Raw genomic sequence first — 26581 nt, 5'->3', positions numbered from 1 at the left:
CGCTGTGTTTATGTCTTTTTGCGCTGATTCTGAGCTGCAGGTTTTGTCTCTCTCCAACCAAAATTCGCCGAGCCAGCAGCAAAAGACGCAGCAAACTGCGCTTCACATTTGATCAATGTCGTCATGAATTCCCTCTGACTTTTGCTGTTTTGCTTCCACCACGATAAAAATCACACTTCCTGCACAGCTCTCTCTCTCTCTGTGTACTTCAGGAACAGTTTCCCGTCTCAAATCTGTTTTCTGCATTATTCATTCGCTTATTACCCACCAGTCTAGCGTTTACAGCGCTTTTTCTTTTTTCACTTAAATGACCTCGGACAAGAAAGCCTAATTTCTGCTGTTCAATACTGAAGAAATTTAAATTTCTTAAAATTATGCAAAAATGCAGAATATTTTTAAAGTTATCTGCTATAAAAAGCCAGACCAGGAAATTCTCCTTCATGTTTTCCTGTGTTTTATTCTCAGTTACTTTCACACAAAGGCATCTGCTGTGATGTTCACAATTCTGATGAAGTCTCATGTGTATCAGTACTGATAAATGATCAGAATTATAATATTTCTGACTGTCTGAGGCTAAATTGAATCAAATCAGGACTTTGAGAACCGGAATTGAATGGATTATAGAAATCAGTGATGATACCCAGCCCTAGTGAGCAGCCTAGGCCTGAGAGAAGTGGATGTAGCTGTGGGTAATAAGAAAAGATGAAAAGAACTATTGATAACTTTTTTGTTAAGTTAAGGCCTGATCTGTCTGAAATTCATAGCCAGTGCTCTGACACGGTGCCATCAATATTTGAATGCTGAAAAAGCACAGTGTATCCAGGAAACACATTATATGCTGCAATAAATGCACTGCCCAAGTGTCCCCTCTCCCCACTGCCTTTCAGCAACAGACAGCAGCAAACAGGTCGTCAGAGGAGGCCAAGATGATGATTAAGTTTAACATTTTCTACAATATTGACAAAGCACTTTAAGCACAAGTTTGTTAGTTAATAATTTAGAAATTAATATTGTCTGTGTGGACTTCCCCCCCCAAAGAAAGTGCACATGTAAAACTGCGGTGTTAAGCGATGCGGTTGAAAAATTTGAGTGCGCCTAACTTTTGTGCCGGTACGCCTAAATTTTTAAAGTTAGGCGTACCGGTGCACCCATGTCAAAAAGTTAGTCTAGAGCCCTGCATTAAGGTAGCATTCAGATAACACTCAGTTGACCTGATTGACTCAGTAGAAACTTTGAAATCAAGCTGCGCTCTTTGTCTACCTGTCAGACTGTGTCTCAGGCTTCTAGCAGGACATTGCTGACTATGCAGCACTGTGATAACATGAAAATCAGAGTGTGTTGGGAATGCCAAAAACAACTAAGGTACAAAGGATTATATAAAGATGCAACCATCGCAGATGTAAACTTCCCTAAAGTGCAATCCCTTGGGTGAACAGGCTAAAATGTGTAGATTGGTGTAACTGTGCCATTTTTTGTTTCTACCCACAAAAAACAAACAAAAAGGAGCCAAAGAACTGACATTGCAGAGTCCAGAGTGTTATATCACACCCACTACTTCCATCCTTTATATACAGTTTTATAGGAGGCGGAAAAAAATAAATTAATAAAAAATAAAATAAATAAATAAATAAATAAATAAATAAATAAATAAATAAATAAATAAATAGGCTGCCTGCATGCTGTCAGGATAATGAGCCCAAACACCATTTATTAGGTTGAATTATTTAAGAGATTTTAATAGTTTTAATATTTCTATTTGGTGAAATAATGCATATGTAAATCTGATCAGGATACTGATAAAGATCCTCACCTTTTCTTCAGTGAGCGGTTCAGGGACTCTGTTCTCTCTGTGATCTGAAACAGAAGAAGAAGTATGACGCCTTTTGTTTTTCCTTTCGGATGAACACGTTTCTCTCTGTGTCACTGCTGCAGTTCATGAATGTGTTAATTAAAGCTCAGCTCTGGGTTTGGCCTTGGACCTCCCAGTCCCAGACAAACAGCGCTGAGGTGGCTGGCGTTCATCAAACCGCACGAGTCGTCAGAGAGTCAGAGGATGATGGAAAAATGTGGCTTTTTAGAACATAAATTTATAGAGTGTTACATTACCTTAAGGACATACACCTACAATAAAATTGACAGAGTCACTGGGTTAAAGATGAAGAGCAACAACTGAGAAAATGTGTTATACTCTGAAGAAAAATTGAATTCAAGGGCAAAATCATCCCTCTGCATTACTCTGTATTGATTTTCAGTCCATGTTCTTTTTATTTATCCCCAAACTTTTCCATCAAAATGCCCACACAGAGTAAAAGATCTGCTGTGGGAGGTGACGATTTTCCTTTAGTGTACAGGCTCAAAGGGCCTGCATTATTCAGCATTCTTACTGGTAATGCTTGTTTCCCCAGTCTAAGTAAATGAAACTGGCCCTAGATGGACACCAGCACTGGTACCATCTGTCGACAGAGCTCATCCAGCTGACCTGGACAATTTTGCTGTTTTTTTAATCTGCACTCAGGGGTCCGATTTTTAGGACAGGAGCAGTGTATCTCTGACCTCAGAGGTCAAACATCAAAGTACACACACACACACACACACACACACACACACACACACACACACACACACACACACACACACACACACCTTTTGTTACTGTTTTATATATAGTTATAGTGTTGTGTGTGTGAAAGCCTTTTGTTTGAAATTAAATTAAAAAATGACACTGCATAATTTCTTCTGGTAAAGAGCCATAAAATGTGCTTCCAACATGCAGCAAAATGCATCAAACACTGGACATAAATGACAATATTTAATGTAGAGGTGAAGCCTGTCTAATGTGAAGCATGGCTAGATTTGAGTTCTGTGGGGAAAAGTCACAATGTCAGATTTAACAACTTAAAATAACACACAGGATGTTAATCTTAGTGTTGTACTTACTTGGTGCCATTAACACAACTAACTGAGAAAATAAACCTGAGGATTTCACTTAATCTCATAAGTTTTTACCCATTGTTGTAAATGTCTCTTTTGCTATTTGGATTCATTTTTTTCTGTGTCCTTGGACATTTGGTTTGTTTGAATCTGTTCATGTTCACATAAATTCAGGAATAGAAGAAGCAAAAGACATGCCAACATGCACACAGTCATGCACGTGGACGAGCCACTCATCAAAAATTCAAATACAGAACCCCAAAGTCTCAAACATGGTTTGGTTTCTTAATCTTTATGAACCAGATTTTTTTTTAAATAAGAAAAGAAATGTCTTCCTGGACTGAGAGGGCTCCATAAACGACCGCAACGTGCTGAAAAAACACACATAGGCATTTACAGTTCACACAGATCATCAAGCTCAGACAGTGAAACATTTCGAGTGGCAGTGAGATCGAGGACAACACCGCATGCTTTTCCTGGTGCAGTCAGGCTGAAGTGGCTTTGCAATCACACACACACACAGAGGTACACACACATGCAACTTACAAGCTGAGACTGAACCCATCTGCTGGGAAGATAACACACAGCGATTAGTCACTGAGTTACTTGTTTTTTTAACCCAACAGGTCAAACAGTAGGCTGCATTTTGTTAAATCAACATTACAGTAATGGGCTAGACGGAAGGACGGATCACCCGAGACAATTAAACTTTTCTTTTTCAAATTCCTCTTTATCTGCTCACATGATAGCTCTTGCTGACCTGAACAGGTAAGATTAAATTCTGACAGCATTCATGGCTGTGCCAGTGGGTTCTTAAGTGAACCTTTGATGCTTTTTCTCTCATATATCCATTTTATATCCACATATAGAATGTGAATGTGAATTCACTGTGAACCACAAGCTCAGGTTCAGACTGATCTAAATGCTCAGTGCTGCAGCGCCTGTTTGAATATTGGATCTGACTGCTATTCATGATCATCTCAGGAACATAGCTCTGCCTGTGAGGACAGAAGTCCACCCACCTCAAAACTTTTGTTTGAACTTGACTTGTTTGCAAATATGATTTATTAACAAGTAAATACAACCAGCTTTCGATACATTAGGGTTTTATGACCAAGTTACTCAATCAGAAATGTTGTTTAGGCCTCCGTCACATCAGCCTAGAGACCAGGTGGTAACCCTCTGGCACACCTGATGACTAGGGGAAAAATACGCATATCCCAACCCACCAGTGGTTGCTGCATGTTCTTGCTGTCACTGAGGGTGCTGCACCAAGGCCCTCCTTGTGGTTTGCTAGCAGATTTCTACTGTTACCTGCAGTTTGCATGAAAGATGCTGACTTGTCTGCAAACACTTGGCATTTAGCGTGATGCCAAAAAGAGATAGAGAATGTTTGCATTGAAAGTAAAAGAGTAACACCTTTTTTGTCGCACTCTTCAGACTTAAAAATACTCTCTGAGCAGACATGTAAGTCTTTATCTTCTATGCAAACTGCAGGCAATATGTTAAAAACCAAAGCAAATCTAAGGAGGCCTTCAGTGCAGAACCGTGTGTCTCTTTGTGACCATTTTCAAACTAGCAATCACCAACCAGTTGGGGAATACACATTGTTCCATAGCGACCGGCTGTAGCCAGATGGTTGCTGACCAGTCTCTAAGTTAGAAAAGTGAAACAGTCAAACAAAAGAAGAAGCAGTTACCAACAGATAGATTTTATAACCAGCGTTAGAAGCCGGTACACGCTCTTTACCTTCTGTGTGGAAACTTTTGGGCTGAAGGGACTGAACATCTCGTCTTCATCGACACTGGACGTACTCAGGTTCTTCATCCTCTCTGCTGCCTCCATCCTCCTCCTCTCGATTTCTTCCTTCATGCGTCTTCTCTCCTCCTGGGAGTCGGATTAAAAACACTCTTCAGCCCCAAAGCCATATAGATCTAACAGCTGCTAATACTAGAGACTAAGTAGCCATTGTTTTACTCTTGAAGCTGAATTAATTACTTTTAGGCAAGGCCGTGATACCTCCATAATAAGCTAAAGATGTCCCTACTGTATATCCCTGATATATTAAGAATTTGGTTATGAATTTTAGACATTTGGCATGCTGCATTCTTCTTCTTCTTTCACATTATACATCCTCACTGATATGATAAACATATGGATAAGACCACAAAGAAGATCTTTGTAACTTTCTTAAAAAAATAAATCTGTGGTTCACAGGCTAGTAGATCTTTTATTACTAGCTCTTAAAATATGAAGAAAAAATATGAAGCTTGCACTACATTTAAACCCCAAATAAAAATGTTTTACTTGAATCTGAGCGTCATTTACCAAATTCCTAACCCCCCTCCTGCAGTTGTGTATATATCTCTGTGCATATAGCATTTCAGATACTGAGCTTTTATTGAGACATGGTCACCTCTTCTTTGGCCAGCCGCTGCAGCTCCTCCTCCTCCCTCCGACGTTCCTCTTCCTGTCGGACCTGCCGTCTATCCTCCCTCCTTCTCTTCAGCTCCTCCAGCTCTTGCTCAGCCTCAGCCTGTCGTTGTCTCAGTTGCTCCATCTCCTGGCTCTCCTTCTCTTGGAGGCTCCGCCGGATCTTCTCCAGACGTTGCTCTGTCTCCAGGATGGCCTCCGACTCCTCTGGTTCAGCAGCTCTGCTACACACAGCACTACTGTATAGGATATAAAATGCTTTGATTTACGCCCTGGCTGTGGAGCTGAAATAAGATCCAAATATTTTTGTCCAAAGTCTTTAAAGTACTTTTGGGATTCTGGAAAATGTAAACTTGATATTTGTAGGTTTTTTTGTGTTGTCTCAAGAAATGATTTACTTCTGCTTTGGCTTTTAAAGTCAGTGTAACAAAAGCTACATATTCAGGTGGGTGGAAAGGCACATAATAAGATAGCAAACAAAACTTGTTACGCACATGGTGGATCTCTTTGTTTTGGTGATAAATGATGTCACTTCCTCATTGGCTGCGTTGCCGTTTGAGTTGCTGTGTTTTGGCTCTTGGTGAAGAAAAACCTTGGATGTGTAGGAGATTTTGACTTCTTTTCTTTTCTCCAGCTGTTAATGAAAGATCGAACAAAATAGATTTTTAAATGCATGTAATAATATATACGCTGAAGTTTGCTCTTCTTTCAAAGTAGGTCTTCAAATCTTTTTGAACACATCAACTCTTTTCTTGAATGAGTTGAGACTCAGACTGTTCTAATATGATTTTAGACCTTATATGAACCGTCTTTACCATCTATCAATAACTTGATATTTGAATAAGTAAAATCCTAGACTAATGTTGAATATTTTTATTTATGACACTTCCACAGAAAACTCAGTTTTCCAGTACGGAAGTCCCACCTCTGGATGTGGCCTCGAGATCAGTTCATCCTTCTTTCTTAGTTCCTCCTCCCTCTCTTTCTCCCTCCTTGCTCTCTCAGCTCGAATCATTTCTTCTTCATGCTCCTTCCTCCTCTCCATCTCCACCCTGTCTCTGTCTTCCTGCTCCTGCCTCTGGAGTTGGAGAGAAGTGATGGAGGCCTTCGTGCTCTTTATGGGCACAGCTTTTTTTATCGTGTCTTCCTCTTCGTACTCGTCTTCATATCCTCCCTGGCTGAGCTCCTGCAGGCGCTGCTGCCTTCGCCTCTCTCTGCGTTGGGTCCAGTCACTGAAGCCTTCGTCCTCCTCTAGAGAATGAGAACTATTTGGCTTCAGGCTGCTGCCATACCTATGGAGAGAAGAGATGGAAAAAGAGTCAAGACAGGCAAGATCATGAGATCCCAAACGTGTTTAGCAAAATTCCAACCCTCGGACATATCCCATTTGCATCCTCAGGCAGTACTCAGGCTTTCAGTGTGATGTGTATTATAATAAAATACAACACAGCGTGAGACAAATTGAGCAATGCTTTGCTTAAACCGTGTTGTTATTATGGATAAAGTGCCCATTAAGTCAGTTAAATCTACCAGATTTGCTACTCTGAGGTCTCTGTTAAAGTCTCTGTTTTTCCATTACTCAGCAGCTAAGTCAACAAACTAGCTGATTAGTTCCCAGCCGGGAACTTGGCTGAAGTTCCTCAGGTTGCTCGATTCCACAATTTATGTCAAACCTCAAAACAGGGAATACAAATTTGATACTTCAATAGCTCAACCCCTGCTTTGTACACCTCTCTATTAAAATTGAAAGAAAATAACGACACAACAAGAATATCTTTAAATTAAATCTGGAGACAACTCCCCTTAAAAAAGAAGAAGAAAAATCAGGTGCAGGATGTCGCCATGGTGGAGAAAATAGTCCCTGTAGATTTCTAGTCTGGAAATAAATCACGTGCAGCCACGTTTCAGCCAAAATGTGACGCAGTCCACTCAAGACAATGCATGCAATTTCACCTCCATCTTAAATGGATACAAAAGTAAACCCTTCACCCAGTTTGAACAGTGAATGCATGGTGGAAAACATCTGCTTTCACGTTCCAATACGTTCATTTTGAAAAACAACAAGTGTACAAATGCAGCATTAATCTTGAAAGTCCTGTTCCTGACGTAAGGAGCAGAGCTCAGTTTCAGTCAATCAAAAGGCATTAAGTGATTTTAGCAACAAGGTCTGTAGTGCTTTGTTGAACACAAGTTTCGACTTGCTACAGGATGGCATTAGTCTGGGAATCCTCTTGACTGGGAAAAAACCCACTGCACCGAATGCATGGAAATCATCCTAGCCCAAAAAATTGCAGGATACAAAGATAACAGTCACTCGTCAGAGGTAATCCATCACATTAAGTGTCCTTCAGTAAAATATTTTGGGAAGCAGTTGGCAGACCACCATATCATGAGAGGACAGATCACCACAAGCAAAAAAGACAACATTTCCTACAAGACCTAAAAATATAATAAGCTGAATGGCCGTAGAGCCACAAACAAATTGCATGCAGATGCCAACTTGACCCTGTTCAATCGCAAACTGATAGCAGGCCGATTTTGCCTTTTTGCCATTTTCTGTCGCTATGCAGACAGAAGCTGATTACGAGTGGTCACAGACGTGGTCCCAGTTTTTTAGGCAACCACTTCAAAAACAACGTGCAAGTTCACTGCAAGTTGTTGCAATAACGTCAGCCGTGCAGCCGTCTTCAATCACTGTTTTCCCTGGTATGACATTAACATTAACCTTAGACCAAAGAACACTAGCTTACTGCAAACACATTGACACATGCGTTATTTTTAGCTCGTTTTGAATTAAAAGGACAGGTTACTGCAATACCATCCTACAATATAATTCAGACCTTAATGCGTCATTGAAAAAAATTCCTGAATAATGCACAAATCCTTATCTTCTCAGGGACACCAACGTAAACAGGACATTTGAACACATTATGAAACACGGGGTTGAGATCATCTCATTCCATAAAAGTCAGATTTTAAAACACAAGTGTGTGCACTTTAATGCTGAAGCTATTCCACATTTCCAGTCTAGAATATCTGTCAGATCTTGCTGCTGCTCACACAAAGGTGCGAGGTCCTCGCTGCCTGCTTCCCTCTGCACACATCGAACAGCCACAGGAGGAAATCAGCATGTAACATGAAATATTTGAACTTCAATTTAGGCGTTAATTATTATGGAGCACCAGTTATGTTTTGTCTAAATGGACTTAGCCCTGAACACTTATTCAACAGTCAGAAGATCTCCCACTCGATCCTGCTGATTAAACTAATAAGTGTGCTTCGTGTCTTTGGGAGCTGGCAGAAAGGAATTCACTCAGCATTCCCCAGATGATTAAGACATTCTGGTCCGTGGGGCCCCAACTGTAGAGTGGGAGCCTCCGCCTGAGCTCTCAGAAACTAATCTGTCCAAACAAACAGCAAAGTTTCTACTTCAGAATAAAGACGTCCAACATGAAGTCATCGAGTCCTGATAGGCAGCACTCGGTCACGCTCGATGACCTCTCCTGATTTACTGCATTTTATGAAAAAATGGTACCGTTCCCTCTGATTGAATGGTAAATGGTAAATGGACTAGTTCTTATATAGCGCTTTTCCACTCTTCTGAGCAGTCAAAGCGCTTTACACAACTTGTGCATTCACCCATTCACACCCATTCGCACAAGCACAACTGACATTCACACACATTCATACTCCGATGAATGCATCGGAGAGCAATTTCGGGTTAGTATCTTGCCCAAGGATATTTGGCATGCAGACTAGGGGAAGCCGGGAATCGAACCACCAACCTTCCGATCAGTAGATGACCTGCTCTACCACCTGAGCTACAGCCACCCTGAAGGTAAGTGCAGTTAACGGCTACTCGAGGCCGGCTCTAAAAGAGAGTCGTCACTCCTCCCGCCTAATCAGTTTTGGACAGCAATGAATTTGTAAGTGCTCAGAATATTTCTTCTCATCGATGTTAACAGAGTGGACAAAATATTATTAGATGATCGACAGAGCTGATGTTTAACTAATAAATATGAATTAAATTGTATTTAATGAATTACAGATTGTATATAAAAGATTGGACCTCCCCAGTGTGACCAAAGCAATTGATTGATGCCATTTATAGCCAAAACCCCCCATAGCTAATGGTTCTGGCCATTAGCTATTAGCTATGTGGCTACACCCCTACTTATCCAAAAGAATCAGAAAAGAAAGCAATTCCTCATACTGATATTAACCTCTTAAGCCCCAAGCCTAACTGATCTCCTGCCTTTTGCCCCCGTATCAGGGGCCGTTGGGGCTTAAGAGGTTAAGGAGGGAAATCATGTGCAGAGCAGGCAGTAAACAGGGCTAATCCTTCTGTAATTTTGGACACTTTAACATGGGAGTCTATGGGGACTGACTTACTCTTGGAGTCTAAAGTGGACGTTAGAGGAACTGCAGCTTCCACAGTGGCTTCATTTTTCTGCCCTGAAGGTCGGTGCCTTGTATCAGTGCACTAAAACATATAGCTAATGTACATCAGTCTGAAAACGTATCTGCAGACTTAGAATTTTCACATCTTTTTGAATAAAAAGAATATATTTGAGTTGTTTCTGATCATTTTTCTTCAGTGGAAACCAATGGGCTTGATACTTAGAGCCACAGAGAGAGGCTAGTGGAATCAGAAATGGAGTCACTGTAGATCCAGTAAATGATAAAAGGCAGCATTTGCTTCAACCAACATTCACAAGCTCAAAATCTGTCAGCGCTTCTGAGCTCACTGATCTCGGGGTGAAACCAGCATTACGTCACCTGCATCTCACAGAACACCTTTCAATTACAAACCACAGCAGTGGAGCTACCTCATACTGACTCACCGCAGCCTGAATCCAGCTGAGCCTGTGACGTGATGAAGGAAAAGGTGTTGAAGATGCAAGCTATAATTAAGAGCCTGAAATTAAAAGTCAGCTGAGAGACCACGAGCTCCGACATGGAGGCTTGGTAGTAAACATTCTTTGGCGGTTGTGTAATGAGAAGGCAGCTGCGTGTTGGTCTTCATGTCAATACGACAGGATGGAAGAGGTTGTTTGTGGCATTTCCCAGTGGAAACATTTGTTTTATGTAACCAGACGTCTGTGAACCCCTGTAAAGCAGCCAGGCAGGCCGGGGGGAGCGTAACCGGGAGCGTAACAGGCTGAACTTTGAGGTTCGTGACTGGGAAACGTGATGACAAAATCTTTTAACTGCATCATCAGGAAATTAAAGAAAAACAAAACATGCAGACACAGTTAGCAGCTTGTTCAGGAAGTCATTGGACATGAGATGAGTGAATGAATAATGTTTGCACTTAGTAGCTTCCTGGCTTCTCATGACTGCATGGAGAAGGAATTCCACCATATTTAGATTCCTCCTACATCCATGATTTAGAGTGAGAACATAGCCAGACTAAGCAAATTCAGGCCTTGAAATGGAATTAGATATCTAGATATCCACTGAAATCTACGGACTCTCAAGCTTCAGACCTTTTTTTTAATTATTTGTTAAAATAAAATCCTGATACCAGGGTTCATCTACGAGTGACTATGGCTAGAACGCCAGTGGTTCCATAACTTTGAATAAAACCTAACAGAGCTTAGTGCAGGGCAGGTCGGAGATGTAATTATACCGTTTCTTGAGCAGGTCTTGAATAATTGTTGAAGCCCAGCACTATATGGGGAGAAGATCACTAACTCATCTGCATAATATTCAGTCAGTCATGTTGTTGAAAGGTTAAAAGCTCAGTTTGCAGCTCCGTGATGAAGACCTATGTGTGTCCTTCACATAACACAGTGAGAAAGTGCTTTAAACCTCCATTTTCTCTGAGGGCCAGCAGGAGGTGACTGCTGAGTGGCAAAAGAAACTGCACAAAAGTTCTATGGGGAACAATGTCCCCTTAGCTTATTGCAGTCTTAAATCATGAATTTTAAGTCTTACCAACGACAACATGATGTAAATTTTGAACTTTACGTCACCCACTAGAGTCAAAAAGGAAAAAATAAAGCAGGGTGTGATTCCGTGCGGGCCTTTGCAAGTATTGAAAGAGTGTGTCTCAGTATCACAGTCAAATCTATCTCATTGCGTCATTGCGTCTGGTTTCAGTGATGACAACATTCAGCTCGAAGCTTCAGAACGAGACTTCACTAAATAGAAAAAAAAAAAAAAAAAAGGGGTGAACACAGACACTACGTCCCTTATATATATGAGCCAGAGCTGCTTATAAGCAAGAAGTCACGTGTTGCAAACTGTTTAAAGAAAGAAAAAATAATCAATTGAGGCACATATTCCAAAACAGCAACTAAAACCCACCAGCATGTTCCAGATGTCCTACTCGGAAAAAGGCTGCTTTTTGTACAAACACCATAACCAGAGATCACATTCTTTATATTTTAAAAGGAAGCGTTTGGGATGTAAAGGGCCTCTGCAATATTTTCTGTACTCACGTGTTCTCCTCTGGCGGCATCTCGCCGTCCAGTGATGACTCTCCGGGTGCTGAGCCGCTGTTCCTCCGGCGTAAAGACTCTCGAGCTCTCCGACGACGCTCCCTCTCCACCTCCTCGGCATCCTCGATGCTCCTCTGGGCCGTCAGCCTGGAAAGAAAGGAGCACTCCATTTCACTAAGAGTGCAGGCAGGTTTGAACACGTTCCATTGCCAACCATGTCATGATCTTTGGGACTTTTGGAATATTTCCTATTATGTTATTCATCCCTAAACAGCACAATTTGGTGCACATGAGCGGGGAGCAAAGACCGAAACAAAAAAAAAAAACGAGTCTACCTTTTCCCCTAACATACAGTCTGAAATGTTTACACCAGTTTTGTACTTCAGTAATCAAAAATACTGCCTGTATTTTTCAGTCTTATTAATGTGTCAGATCAAAAGACGTGAATTTTTCCTGCAGTAACTGAAGTAATTACTGCAGTAACTTTGAGACTTTTTGGGGGAATAATTAGTACTTTTCCATGTGGTATTGCTCCACATGGCGTACTTCTTTCAACAGAGGAGGTTGGGAAACGTCACAATCTTCATCATGTATCACACATGACCCAGATTCCTGACTCGCGGTCGTCTCTTGAGCCTCCTGGGTTTCTGAACAGTGAGTCTCTGAGGCCAGAAGAACATCTGCCGGGCCTCGGATGAGAAACACCGCCGTCTGTTTGCGCGTCAGATAAACACAATCGTGCTACGCTTCATGTCAACATGAGATCACAGTATTTATTACAAACACAGTTGATCTTTATTTATCAGAAGACAGCGAGCCAAACGCGAGCACTCTTTGCAACAACGCTTTGATTTACACCAATGTTGGGGGATTTAAAGACAGCACCTCCCCTCACACGGAAACGGCAACATAAGAAAAAAAGTGCAACGTTTTCTTTGTTTATTTGATGGCCAACAATGAAAAAAACAACCACTAGATATGTTGGTTTCAATTAAAAGAAGCAATTTGCAAATCAGCTTTTAGAGAAAAATGAGCTCACTGGTTATACAGGATAACGAATAACAAAATGAAGCAAAGTAAACAAATTAAAACCTAAAGAAAAGTTCATATAAAGTGAGTGACATGAATCAATGATTTGAAAAAAAAACAAAAGGAACCAAGTGATAAACCATAGAGGTTGAAACACGAGCAGAACGGTGGTCACCTGTGACTTCTGCCCTCGCTACCTCTCCAGGCTCCTACCTGTAGTGTCTGATTAACCATCGTTTAACTATCTGCCTGATTAGTCATTGTTTTTGGCAACAAGTATGGCCATTTCCTCAGTGGCACTTATATTATATTCCATTGTTTTGACATCAGATTTGATAGAACTGTAGATTTTTCTAATTTAGACTGAAGGGCCTAAATAAAGTGTCCTTTTACTCTTGTCCAAGTTTCTAGATAAATAGCTGAAAGCATTTAATTTTTTTGAATTATAAAGTATATTGCTGAGAGTCTTGTGTTTATCCAGCTTCTTTCCCAGAAGAGGCATGTGGAGGACTAACAGTTGCGCGAGCTCAGGTGTCGAGTTACTAAGCTCACATTTGGCTTCTGTGTCACTAATAGATTGCTAACGGCTCCAAGGCTCCATCTGCTCCTCCGCCCTCATCTTTTCTTCAAAACAATGGATTGATGCAGGAGAACCGGCTGCATGATCTCTGATATTTACAGATAAGACTTATTTTGGGCACAGTTTGGTCTAAGCTGCGTTGTCACCTCCTTTGACTCGTCCTTCTTCCTGAGATCTCAGAGATTTAGTCTATATCAACAAAGTGAAGCTGCTCTTTGTTTTCAGCTCCAGTTTACTGGGAATAAACGTCTGTTCAGAATGAAGATCAGCTTTGGGTTCGGTGTTTTCTTTATGTTAATATCCTGCTCCTGCCAACTGAGAAGCTTCAACACTTCAGATTTCCTCTACTCTGGCTTTACTAAAGTCTTTGCAACTGAAATGTGCAAAGTTAGTCATTTAATTTATGTAGGTATTGAAGTAGGAGGATGTTGGTGCAAGCCTCGGGACTTAAATTAAATGCGGAACAGAGCTCATTGGGATGGGTGCAAACTGTAAAGAAACAACAAAATCTGCAGATCTCCTCACCCTCAACGAGGTCACTTGAATAATGTGTTTCCCACTCTCTAAAAAGCATGGTTGGAAACTGGCTGGTTGACCTTTTCACAGATCATTTCCTCAAGGGTGGGTGGACACCAAAAGCATTTAGTACAAGTCCTTCAGATGAATGATCGTGTCTCTGACGTGGCATGTGGTCACACTGATGGCTCAGCTCATAGCTTTGAAGTGTTTTATACTCCACATTGATGTATATTAGTATACATCTTTGTATATTAATACGTCTGTCATCCTGACATCGAATAAGCTGTCCTGACACAATGACCACTGCTACCTGCACATTGAAAGCAAACACTGCTTCCCCTCACTTTCTCCATTTCAACACACAGACTATTAGTTTCTGGGCCACCTCAGCAAAACACCCTGCTGACCCACATCCATCTATGCTCGGGCCTCTCCACCCCTTTCCATTCTTTCATTTCCTTTTGCTGCTCCCTGCCTACAGGAAGGATGAAAAACTGACTGAGGGAGGAAGACATATCAGAGCTGATAAGAGCAGAGTTCATCAGCACGCTGGTTCAGGAGATATGATTCAGCACACACATCTTAGGTACTTTTCAAAGATTCTATGTTTCCTGTGCAATAAAGGGCCAAGTATCACAGATTGGATAGTGGCCTTAAAAAGAGGAGGAGCTAAAACAGCTAATTTTAGATAGAGGACAAACTGACTGGCTGGACCAAGGCCCAGTACAATATGGGCAAGGATTATTTTGAACTGTGAATCATACAAAATGACTTTAGAATTTATTTATTTTTTTTAAAGTGGCTGTAGTCATTATCATGGGAGGAAAGGAGGTTGGGGTGGATGGGTCATGAAAGTAATCAAGACGGCAGAATTAAACTTAATAATATGACTTTCCAACTCCAACAGGTGGAATGTTTCTGAGTAAAACTATCAGCACAGTACCTGCGTGTAATATCTTGTGGCAAGTTTAAACCAAAATGACCTACAAATGCCAAAGAACTATTCAATAATCCTATGTGAGCCCTAAAGTGGAGCACAGTTGGCACATAAAACCTGGCTCTGCTTGATTTGCTGCTGTCAGCAGTTTGGGTGTTGAAAACTGCCGAGCTTTGACCCAGCAGACTGTTTGAGTGAAACTCACCACGCTGTCCTCTCATTACGTTTCCTTTCTGCAGTCAGCACTGTGGGATTCTGTCATGCCTGGCAGCTGCTCAGACTGATTCGGGCTAAATGATTAATCTCCATCAGAGTGTTTCTAAAATACCGGGATTACAGTCAGCTTTACTTCCTCCTTCTCATGATTTGTGTCATCAAAATCAAATCATTTGCAATGTTTAATCTTTGCTGCAGAACAGAGATGTCTGCGCTGGTCCTAAACCTGGCTCACAGCTTGGAGTTGCTCTGTACTCGGTCAGGGTAGTTTTGCTTCTCCAGACAATTAAAACAAGCACAGCGCACTTGTTCTACCTCAGCAGGAATCAAACAGGTTTTTTTCCAGTCTTGTGTTGCTCTTCTGTAAACTGACACCACAGGCATGACTGAGCACGCCGCTTCCCTGAACCTGTCCTCAAATAACGGCCGACAGAGCGCCCTCCAGCCCTTGAGGTCAGTGTGATTGACAGATTACACAAATAAACAAGAGGGAACATATGAAAGCAGGTTCAAGTGAGGAAAGTGGTTACAGTAAACAGAGCAGCAGATGTGCTTCATGAAGGTTTTTATTAAAACATTTATTTCTTCGCTCTTGTGGTGTGTGGCGTGCAATGATATTGGCATTTCCACTTTTTCCTTCCATAATAAATATCTGTGCATCCATTCTTCAGTTTTCTTAACCGCTTATCCAATCTAGGGTAGCGGGGAGGCTGGAGCCGTCCCAGCTTTCACCTTATGTGGTCAATCGATATTTTTGGAAGAAAAATGAAAAAGGAAAAGCAACAATGGCAAATCAGCCATCAGAAAAATGGTCACAAGGTCAGCCAGAGGCAAGACCAAGCAGGCAGCTGTTGGCTACAGCTGCAAGAAATCTAAGTGCATTAGTTACAGCCAGATTTATTTTTTGTATTTCTGCTGTAAAGTTTGGCATTTTAACAGGTAGTCTTTGAAAACGGACTCACTTTTGGAGAAAACCTCAAGTGGCCATTAGAGGAACTGCAGCTGTGTACACTTCACTTTCATTTGGATGAAATTAATCCAATGCAACTCTAACGGGAAGAAACTTAAAATCGTCGCATCCCAAAATGCTGTACTGCTTCTTTAAGAATAAACTGCTTTCTTGTGTTTTGGAGACACAGCCGGTTGCTAGCGGATCTAATAAAAGAAAAAGAAACCCTAAGCTTTGTAATCACCAGCATTTGTAGCAACCAGCAGAAAGAACCAGAAACACGACACACAAAGCCACAAACCAGATAAAAGCTTTGCCACCTGCCAACAGAGTCACTAAACTGCACACTGCCATGCTCTCCCTGTCTGCACTTGTCCAGGCTTTAACTTTATTGTCCGACCATGTTTCACCGGAACAAGAACAAAGGAGGGATTCATATCAGGAGAAGTGAGGTTAATGTATTAAATCCTCCGCTGCTCTTTTGCAAGCACACACTTTGTCATCGCAGGGCTGACTGGCTTCAGTGGCATAATAACATGGTTTGCTCTCAGGCTGAAAGAGTGCCAGGCTTTGTGGGGCAGGCGCGGATGATGGGAAGACGTTTGCAAGATGAGGTCATGGCTGTGTTGAAACAAGTCAGGACAGCGGATCAATTACAACAGAAAAGATTTCCATTTTCCTATTTGAAAAAAAAAAACGTCATGGGAGTCACCAGATGAGCTGTGAAGAAGCAGCCGAGCATCACAGAACCACAGGGTCAAAGTGTTATTCATCTTCACAGAATTTATGAAGAAATATCCCCCATCTGTCCAAACACGGGTTATTTATATTTGAGGCCCCAGATATTTAAATACAGTGGAACCCCGACTTACGAATGCCCCATTTAACGAAAAATTCAAGTTACGAAGGTACTTAACGGCAATATTTCTGCCCGTGTTACGGCAAAATGCCCGCGTAAAGAAATCCGCTGGCTCTGATTGGCTGAGCCGACAATGCCCACAATGCCTTCCGAATCATGTGACAACCCCCTTGGCTTTCGTACTTGCGCTTCGCTGTTCCCCTTGAACGACATATTGTTGTTGCAGTTAGCAATTAGCCTATAGCCTATCGTTCACTCAAAAGGCGTGACGGGTGCTTCGACTTACGAAAGACCCTCAGGAACAAATTAATTTCGTAAGTCGGGGTTCCACTGTATTATGATTTAACCCCTGAAATTATTGCCAAGTCTGCATTTATAGCTCAACCTCATACCTGTTCTTAAAAATGTTTCGGTACATTTATAAAAATAAAAAAAACTGAGTGTTGTCCGAAATAATGATTGCATGTCACACAGAAAACCTCTCAGCACAGATTCTGCAGCTTAACCTGACCTTCAAATATTTGTTTCATCAGGGAAGTCCTAACGAGGTTAGCAAACTCCAGGACATCAGCATTACATACTCTGTGCATGCATACAGACAAGATGACACTAATAGACACACATGTCACACAAAAATTATGACATGCATGAAATTGTATCAATCAAGCAAATGGTTATTTCAAACATAAGTATCAAATATATTAGAAAAGTGGTGATAAAAGAGTTTAGAATTTATCTTTACAATAAATACGTATCAGTGTTCTTTTCCCTTTGTTTCTATGCAAGAGACAGGGCGCTAATGCTACAGTGTCACAGTCACTTAGTCAATGTGCTCGTGTCAGAACAAATTCTTTGGTTGGGCAATCAACGGTTTCATAGGAAAGAAAACAGATGATTTTAGAGATGATCTATTCATTCAGAGGTCTGAGAAATGGACTACTAGTGAAAAACAAGCCCAAGTTTGCGCAACTGTGGACTAAAACCAAACATAACAGTGACATCTGGCTTAACTAACGTTTGCATCTACATGACGTTTCCTCTAAGTCGACTCCAACTTCACTGACATCATGTTAAACATTTCTGTTTTATTAAAACTGATTGCTTAAAATGAATATTTTCAACACATTTAACATCAACACTGGAACACTCTGTTTATGCTACGGATTGTACCTGTAATGTGATTACTGCAGGAATTGCTTTGTGTTGATTTTTAACTTTGCTTTGTGCCTTCAAAGAAAGATATTCTGTATACTCATTAGGGAAGAGTTGTGAGTGAAACCGTACCCACAGGTGTTTATTGTTAACTGGTAATTATGTGACATTTCAGGTCATTTTAAAGAGAAACAAGAAAATAAGGTAACAAAGTACTTTCTTTGGTGTACTGCATTACTTAAAAAAAAAAAAAAGTACTGATTAATGCGTAACACTTTTTGATTAACGACCCCAACACTGAAACTGATAGTGGTCCCAGCACAGAGCCTTGGGGCACAACAGTAATCCAGTTTCAGCTGCACCCATCAACTTTCACACAGTGAGTTCCTGCTTGATGGACAATTTGAAACAATATTGTGACTTTAACGAAACAAGTGTTTAATTAAAGCCTCAACCATATTACAGCCGGCCATCTGCCTTGTTGGAGTGCAAGAACTCCAACAAGAATTTATTTTTTATTTTCTCCAAACAATAAAATTGATGTGATGATCCAAACGTTTTCCTGCAGTGGCATCAGCAGGTGAGAACTCCAACATATTGGCAAATGTCTTAATAAGTCTTCAGCGACTAGGAACTGAATTATATACTTTAAAGGGCTCTCAGAGATGAACAACAGTTACAAGTTTGCCCTAAAACTTTTATGCATTCACATTCAACTTTGGATAAACTGGTGATCTCTGGTGATCCTCTTATTTTTTCCATCCAGCAACATCATTAAATTCTTAATTTTACCATTAAATCGGTGCTTAAATCAGGACCTAAATCCCGCAAACCATAAGCCACAGCTGCACTAAATTTATAGCATGCAAACACAGTAATCATTGCCCCTGTTCAACATCAGAATGTTACCTTGATGTTTTGCTTAGATCACTGCTATGGGTAACTACAGGGGCAATAGCATGCCAGTAGACTCTGTAGTGTGTTATTTGTATTAATTCCCTTCCAAAACCTTGCATCATTACCTGGTACCCATAAAACGGGTTGTACTGAATTTATTTCTAGAACTGTGTCCAGGGAAAGAGAGGAAACCAAGGAAATAAACTTTATGCTTCTTTGTGCATTTAAATGGAGGATTGCAGCATCTGAAGCACATGTGCCTCTTGTTCCTCACCATGACAACGGCTCAAACATTTTTGACAAGGAAAATGTGCCTAAATATTTCTGTTCCAGCCTGGGGCTCTTGAATCAATAAACCTATGACACTCACATGTCCCTGGAGGAGAATATTAAACAGGCTAGAGCTGCCAGATCTCTTTCGAACTAGAAACAGAGCCGCCATGTCCTGATTCAAGTGATTCAAATGTCCTCAGCTCTATACTGGTATCTTTTCATTCAGAAAAGGTTCAGTCAAAGACACCTGGACCTGCAGGTGTTTTTTTAGTTCAAAACAAATGATTATTTTAAATTTGAAGAAATCTACAGACAGACCGGCAGCTTCAAAAGCACTTCTGAATAACTGAGATTCTGCACAGTGTTTTGTAAGGTAAGTGCTTTCTCTCTTCTTTGTTTTAGGCATTTTAATTAGTTTCTTAGTTAGTGATGACAGAATAAATGCCAACTCAAAATAAAGCAAAGAGATAAGAGAAGATATATTTCTGCATTGCAGTAAAAAAGTGGAACAAATCATCCGGCAGTCAGACACAAATAGTCTCGATTAGAACTCCAGCAACATCGCCAGAGACAGTAATCACCATGTTATGGCTGGATCTCTGGGTGTCCAACCCCCCCATGCAGAGCACAAACAGACCACTTATCCCCGAAGTCTGGGAATCCTGCAGGTTTGTTTGCACACAGGCTTTAAAGGAGAGGGCGAGTGAGAAAGCTCCTGCCAGTAAAATGTAACCCAAAAAAGTAACTTCAAGCAAAAGTTTGTCATTCTATAAATGTTCTATAAACTATTCTATAAATGTGGATCAATGGAAAATTAAAAGAACACAGGGACGCAGCAAAAGAGGAAAACAGAATCTTGTGCGATCGCTCCATGAGAATCCAAACAAATCCGGAACCCAGCAAGACCATCTATCCCCAAACAAACAAACACAAACTGTGTATCTGATTGCATCCAAACCTTTATTTTACATTAAAGAGGCAGAAAACAAAAAAGCAAAGGCGGAGAGGTGAGTGGCCTGAGAACAGAGAAGCTGGGAAAGCTTTTTCCATGTGAAAAGGTGGACTTTTCACAAAGTTCAAATTACTTGAGTGATTCATGTCTCAAAATTACAAGATTTATCCTGAGAAATTAAAAGGTTATTCTCTGTGTCTACCTTAAATGGAACTTTTCTAACATTTTCCATGAAATTTAACTCGAAATTTAACACATGTGATGTTTTTATGAAGCCCATGGCTCCACGTGTAAAAGTTCACCATCCACTGGCATGTAGCACCAAATCACAACAATAGTTACTTCAAGGTGCTTTATACTGTAAGGTTAAGACCCCACAATAATACATGACAATAATATAAATAATACACATCATCCGGGGAAGAAGGATTTCTTATCTAGTGTTGAATGCTTTGTTATGTTTTAATGTTGAGTGTATTTTAGTGTTGCATGTTCTTATTGTATTTATTGGATCTTCTCCTGGAGAGACTCCGCCCCCTGCTTTCCCTGATTACCCTCGCGGGGTAAGTCCCGTTGTAAAAATGCATAAAGACACCCCTGGTACATTAGGATGGCTGACTGTCGCTGCTTCACTGTGTTTAGCGGAAGCGGAGCTTGCAAACTGCAGAATCGACCTTTATTGTGCTTAGTTTTCTTTTAATTATTCTTTCCCCTGATCAGGATACATTTTTTTATGCTGTAAATAAAATATATATTTTATTATTTTAACCAGATCTTACATGTCTTTCTGTTCCCTTCTAACTTACACCCTTGACACACATGCTCTGATAACTCAACTTTTAGACCAACAGAAAATTGCTCAGTATGTAAACTTCAAGTCTGTAATAATCTAAAAACAGTACTTTACACCTTTTTTTCTTTTCCAACTAAATTTAGATGTAAAAGGAAGTTTTGGGGTGTTTTAAGGCTGTGACTGGATTAACACAGACAACTCTCTGCTACTTTCAGGTATAGTTCTCGTCAAAAGACCGCATTGATATATTGAACGTCCAAGGGAACTAAAACCTAGGTGATGCTACAAATGGCTCCTAACAAATTTAAATTCACAATAATGGGTGCAGTTTATAAGCTGAAAAAACAGATGTTGCCCTCACACGAGGGCAGATAGCAGGAACGTTTTTGGTTCCTGGGTTTTTAGGCTATCATTCGATGTTTACTGAAGTGAGAGAGATGAAAACCTGTCATCTGTTCTCAGAGATACGACCCCTGGAAACAGGAAGCCCCGCTGTGTTTACTTTCCCTCCATCCCTTTAATGAGGACAACCTGCAGAGGGAGGGAGAGTTCAGGGCCCCCATCACTCAGCAACATACGCCACTCCAACTCCCCCCAAACATTCTTCGCTCTATCTCCCTGCACCATAAACACTCAGGAAACCCACCCATGTGTGGGGGATTCGAAGGTCAGAGGTCGCAGCACTCGGGCTGTTTTGAGGCAGGTATGCCTCCTGGGTGACATCACTGCTGCGGGCTGAGCCAGGCCCCACCAAGCTGGCAGGAGGAGGGCAGTGTTCGTCTCCCACGCAGAGCTGATTAAAAACAGATCAACTGCCTGCCTCGACCCGATGCAATGATTTGAGCTCACACTGATGACATATTCTGTGTTTGTGTCCCTGTTGAGATCTGTCGTGAAATAATATTTGTATCTAGTAAACAGTGTTAGCTTGTCAGATACACCAATCCTGCTCAGGTGGAGGAGAAAAGCTAAAATATTTCAGAGGTTTGCTCGCGTGGCATCGACAATGTTTTCCCCTCACGCCGATCGGTTGTTCCTTTAAGCTATGTTACGTGCTTACACAGGTATTTTTAAGATTAAACCTTTTCTTTGAGTTCTTCTAATCACACACATCTAGTGTTAAGCCACTGAAAAGGGACATTATGGAGAAGTCTCTGCAGAGCTTGCATTTCTGATTGGTCTGGGTGATGTCACTGCCTGTAGTCCTGGCATGCTTTTGATTGAGTTTCAGTTTTGTTTCTATGCATACAAAGACTTTTTTTTTTTAAACTTAAACGTTTTAAGCTTATCTTTATATAACAAACATGGAAAACACTATAAAGACTATTCATTGTTATGAGATAGCTCATGCCCAAGTAATCCTGAGTTGGACAGAAGGTTAAGAAAATGGATGGAGGGAGGTCTGGTTGCTTCATTCTTGGCAATGTAACATCAGTTTACAAATTGTGCATGCCAGATTTTTGAATAAACTGTCCCAGAAGTTTCATGTTTTTAGATTCTTCTGTTTAAGAGAATTTTAAGACGGCACAAAAGTAAAATGTTTGCATAAACAAGCGCTCCACCCCTGTGCTGACTGAAGGTGCACACACAAACTGTACAAAAGATGTTGCTATCAGATTTTAAAAGGGAAGAACTTTGATTTATCTTTAATGATCAGAGGGGGCGACTCTTCTGGTTGTACTGTCGTCAATAAATACTTCCAATTTAAGTTATTTGATAATAAATTTGTTATGAAATTTCTGATCAGTCAAAAATATATTATCACGAGTAAGCTCAATGACCAGCCAATCAGTGTGGAGTGCGTTCATTTTCTCAGTCGCACACTTTGCTCATCACATCCATCCCATTTTTAATGTGACCATGATGCTCAAGTTAAAAATGACTCTTTTATATACAGTCTGTGAGTGTTACCTATCTACAAAACAAAAGATTGATTCAGATTGTTGCCAACGAATGTTAAGTTGATCTAAGCTAATCAGTTAATGTTTTCCATGAATAAATTGACTCACTTTAAGTCACTCGAATGTTAATAAATTCCTAAAACATATGTGGGAATCTCTGAAATGATTATAGATCAAATAACAGGAGAACACATTTGTATCTGGAAGAAGACACTGGTGTAAAAACTCAAGAAATGTCTAAACAGTCTGGATGAAACTGACCTGTTTGATAACAAAAGACACAAAAATGCCAAGTGAATCCACTGCACCTTCAATTTTGAGCTGTGCAGTCTTTCTGGTATTACGTCATTGCTTCCGTCAGCTCCCCAGACTGAGGACATCTGCTAAGTGGACTGAATCTGAGTGACACACTGCCTCCTCCAGCTGTTATCTGTGCATAAACAAAGCCTGAATACCGTTCTCACTGTGACTCAGAGGTTTACTCTGAGCCCCCTGATTACGACACCTCCAGAGTCGCCGAGGCACCACGAACGCTCGTAAGTGAATACTCAGCAATGTCAGGACAGTCTATGACAAATACATGCATCAGTTCTCTGTGGAGAAACTTTGAGTCAATGGAAAGTCTCCAAATAGAGAGATGAGTTCAGACATTTGTCAAGCATATGATGCATTTCCTTACACGACTTCAACAAACACAACTGGGACTTTTACAACACAGAAACACCTACTCAAACTCCAGCGTTCACAGATGGAGCTCAAACACTAGAGACCTGAGGACAGTCATCAATACATGCAAGGATTGTAAACCCAATCCAGATCACAGTGGACCCAAACAGATGCAAAATGCATAATCTCCACTGGGAATTCATTAGTTGGGCAATACTGTTATCCCAGAGTGACACATTCTCAAAGTTAAGAGTCACACATGCTTACACAATGCTTTTACATTGTATATAATGTCTATTGATTTTATTGTTTATTTTAATATTTTAATATTTGTGTACAGCGCTTTGTGATTGCCTGTCTGCGAAAAGCGCTTAATAAATAAAGTTTACTTACTTACTTACTTACTTACTTACAGGTTACGCTGAAGTGACCAAGATTAAAACAAATCCACCTAAATGTGAATATAAAACATGGCATGAAAGAGCTGGATCTCAAATTTGCTTGAGAGGATACCTCTATGGACTGAGCTAACACTCGTTAATATGGGTCATGACTGACTTTATCCTGAGTCGCTGCAGAGACTGTTTTGGATGATGTAAAGTTTTGTCTTTACTTTGGTTTCCCTCGCAGCTTCCGTGGTGCACCAACTGCTCTGAAGGATGTTACCTCCTATTTAATTTAAACCGTCTGTTTCAAAACTCATCTGTACAGATGTGGCAAAACTGAAAGCCAAGTCAGCCAATAATTTATGTCTATGAGGGATAAAAAAGATAAAACATCCTCCCTCTACCGCGTGAGTACCTCAGCATGTGAGCGTGCGTTATCATCTCTGTTAAAAACCACAGTCGCACTGGAACCTCACACAGGATGAAAAACAAAATCTTTCCCAATAGACATGACGTGCTGCCACCCGTACGAGCCCAGAAAACAAAAGACTGACTCAGGTGACCTTTCAACTCTGACACTGGTCACTGACACCACTTCCCTTCTTGGTGAAACAGAGAAGCCCTGGGCGTGGGGCTCGCCTCAAACCTCCACACTTTACAGTCTTACATTTCCTTTTAAGTGTGTTTTTAATAGAAAATAATAGAGTACAAAGTAGATTTTAATATGATTCCTTTGTTCTTTTTTAGGTACACTGAAAGGAGGTAAGGCGATTCAAAATCCCTAAATCCCCCCAAAAACCCTGCATGACCCAAAACACTCCCAGTAATCCCACTGTTCCCATTATGTTTACAGTACAAACACACACACTCTTTATCTTGATGTGCTGATATGAAACCCTTCAGTCATGCTCCAGAGCTTTAGGGGAAAACCTCACATGTCCTGTTTATTGACTGAAGCAGAAAAAGAATGAAGAACTGAGTGAGTGAAATGTGAGTGTGTTTGTGTGGTGTTTAAATATTAACCCGATTCTTTCTCTGCGAAACAAACAGGAACCAGCAACACGAACGGAAAAACGGATCGACCACATACCTCATCAGGTTTTGTAAACCCTGTTTGCTGGAGTTTCTCCTCACCAGAGCGTTGGACATGCTTTCGCTTCTTTTCTTCTTCTGCTGCTTGGAAATCTTCTTTTCTCCCTGTGGTAGAAATAAAACAGACCACACCGGCCGCTGAGATTAGCTTTCTCCTCTTGTTCCAAATCGACAGTGAAGGCAGCTGTCTGTCCTGCAGCCGTATCAAAGCCCAGAGCTCAGAATGAGTGAGAGAGAGCGCGTGTGATACACTGTTAAAGACTCTTCACACACACACACACTGTCTTATTGTTGTAAATCTCACCACAGTGCTCTCCCCTGCAGTGCTGGTTGGGAATGTCAGCAAGGCTCAGAGGGACTCCCTCCTCTATCTCTCTCTCTCTTTCTCAGAGGCTGGGTTTTTAGTCATTACACTCCCCCCCTCCCACACACACACACACCTCACCCCCCTCCCTCTGTCCTACATGTGGTTTTCATTGAAGAGCTCAGAGCAGCAGGGCCCAACATCTCTCTCTTTCGTCTCTTTCTTCGCTGCCTTTCCCTGTTATTCTGGGTCATGTGGTCTCCCCCGAGGGGGTATGAAAGATGATACCCTCAACACCCCACCATCAGCCCCCCCAAAATATTCACTACTGAAACATCCTCAACTCCTCCCCAACATTTCAATCCCCCTCCAAATGCCCTAACAGCACTATCACAGAAGAAAACATGGACTATAATAAAAAGTGTACACAAAAGTACTGATATTGGAGACAAATACAGCTTCTATGGATGCAAGGAGTTTTGTTTGGTTTACATACTATACTTGAATGTTCTAGTGACTTTTGTCCACCAGCACTAAAGCAGGAAACTATTCTGCAGAAAGGTGATAAGGCTGGATGGCGTGCCCAAAAGGTGATATTCTCTGGTATTACAAAAAGGTAACTTGCAGTGTTGCAGTTTCATGAGCTGCCACTTGAGGCCAACTCCAAAAAAAAAAAGAGTCAATTTCAATAAACTCGAGTTTTAAAATGTCCAACTTCACTGGAGAAATAAACTTCTTTACAATGTAGGGAAAAAAGAAAAAGTGTTTTGGCTTCAGACGATTCATCTTGGAACTGATGTGGATTCCCGCCCTGGAGTGGATCTGTTCTTCACAGTCACAGGACCTGTGGAGGGGTCATGGTAAAGTCTGCTGAGGAATGGGGAACATCCACCTTTTAAATACCACGGGTGGTTTATTGTCTGTTAATTTAAGTCTACACTGAAAGCTGTCAATCTGTTAACCATGACTGTTATGATCCTCTAAGTTGCAGCTCCCTGGTCTCACAGGTACAGAGTATTAGGGCCACTTTAAGAAAAAGAAAATATTTTGTTTGTCATTTCAAGAATAAAGTTGAAATTTTGAGATTAAAGTCAAAAATTTATTTTGAGAAAAAAAGTTGAAATGTGTTACTGCCACGACTGCTGTGCCCTCTACAAAATACCTGGGGTGTGTGTGTGTGTGTGTGTGTGTGTGTGTGTGTGTTCAGTACTCTTAGGGGCCCTGGATGGCCTGGTTCTCCTGGAGACATCTCTTCTGCCTCTGGCT

At 41.0% G+C, this 26581-nt stretch overlaps 1 protein-coding gene across 3 annotated transcripts in view; it reads right to left on the bottom strand.

The window, feature by feature from the left end:
- Positions 1-26581, bottom strand: part of lsp1a (lymphocyte specific protein 1 a) — a 49409-nt gene that overhangs the window by 15394 nt on the left and 7434 nt on the right. For 2 of the 3 annotated variants that reach the window (XM_005748754.1, XM_005748756.1), the window contains exons 3-9: positions 25010-25116; positions 11811-11957; positions 6290-6656; positions 5859-5998; positions 5348-5603; positions 4681-4818; positions 1811-1854 (exon numbers count right to left, since the gene is read on the bottom strand). In XM_005748754.1, coding sequence (XP_005748811.1) covers positions 1811-1854; positions 4681-4818; positions 5348-5603; positions 5859-5998; positions 6290-6656; positions 11811-11957; positions 25010-25068 — 1151 coding nt within the window. In that variant the 5' untranslated portion in view covers positions 25069-25116. Of the gene's footprint in view, positions 1-1810; positions 1855-4680; positions 4819-5347; positions 5604-5858; positions 5999-6289; positions 6657-11810; positions 11958-25009; positions 25117-25315; positions 25378-26581 lie in introns of those variants that run through there. The other variant, XM_005748755.1, reaches the window with a different exon arrangement.

The sequence above is a fragment of the Pundamilia nyererei genome, unplaced genomic scaffold (genome assembly GCF_000239375.1).
Source record: "Pundamilia nyererei isolate P.nyererei 1_Seehausen unplaced genomic scaffold, PunNye1.0 scaffold00229, whole genome shotgun sequence".
In the NCBI taxonomy this organism is placed as follows: domain Eukaryota; kingdom Metazoa; phylum Chordata; class Actinopteri; order Cichliformes; family Cichlidae; genus Pundamilia; species Pundamilia nyererei.
Note: the sequence above shows the minus strand (reverse complement) of the source record. Positions and strands in the feature narration are given on the sequence as shown.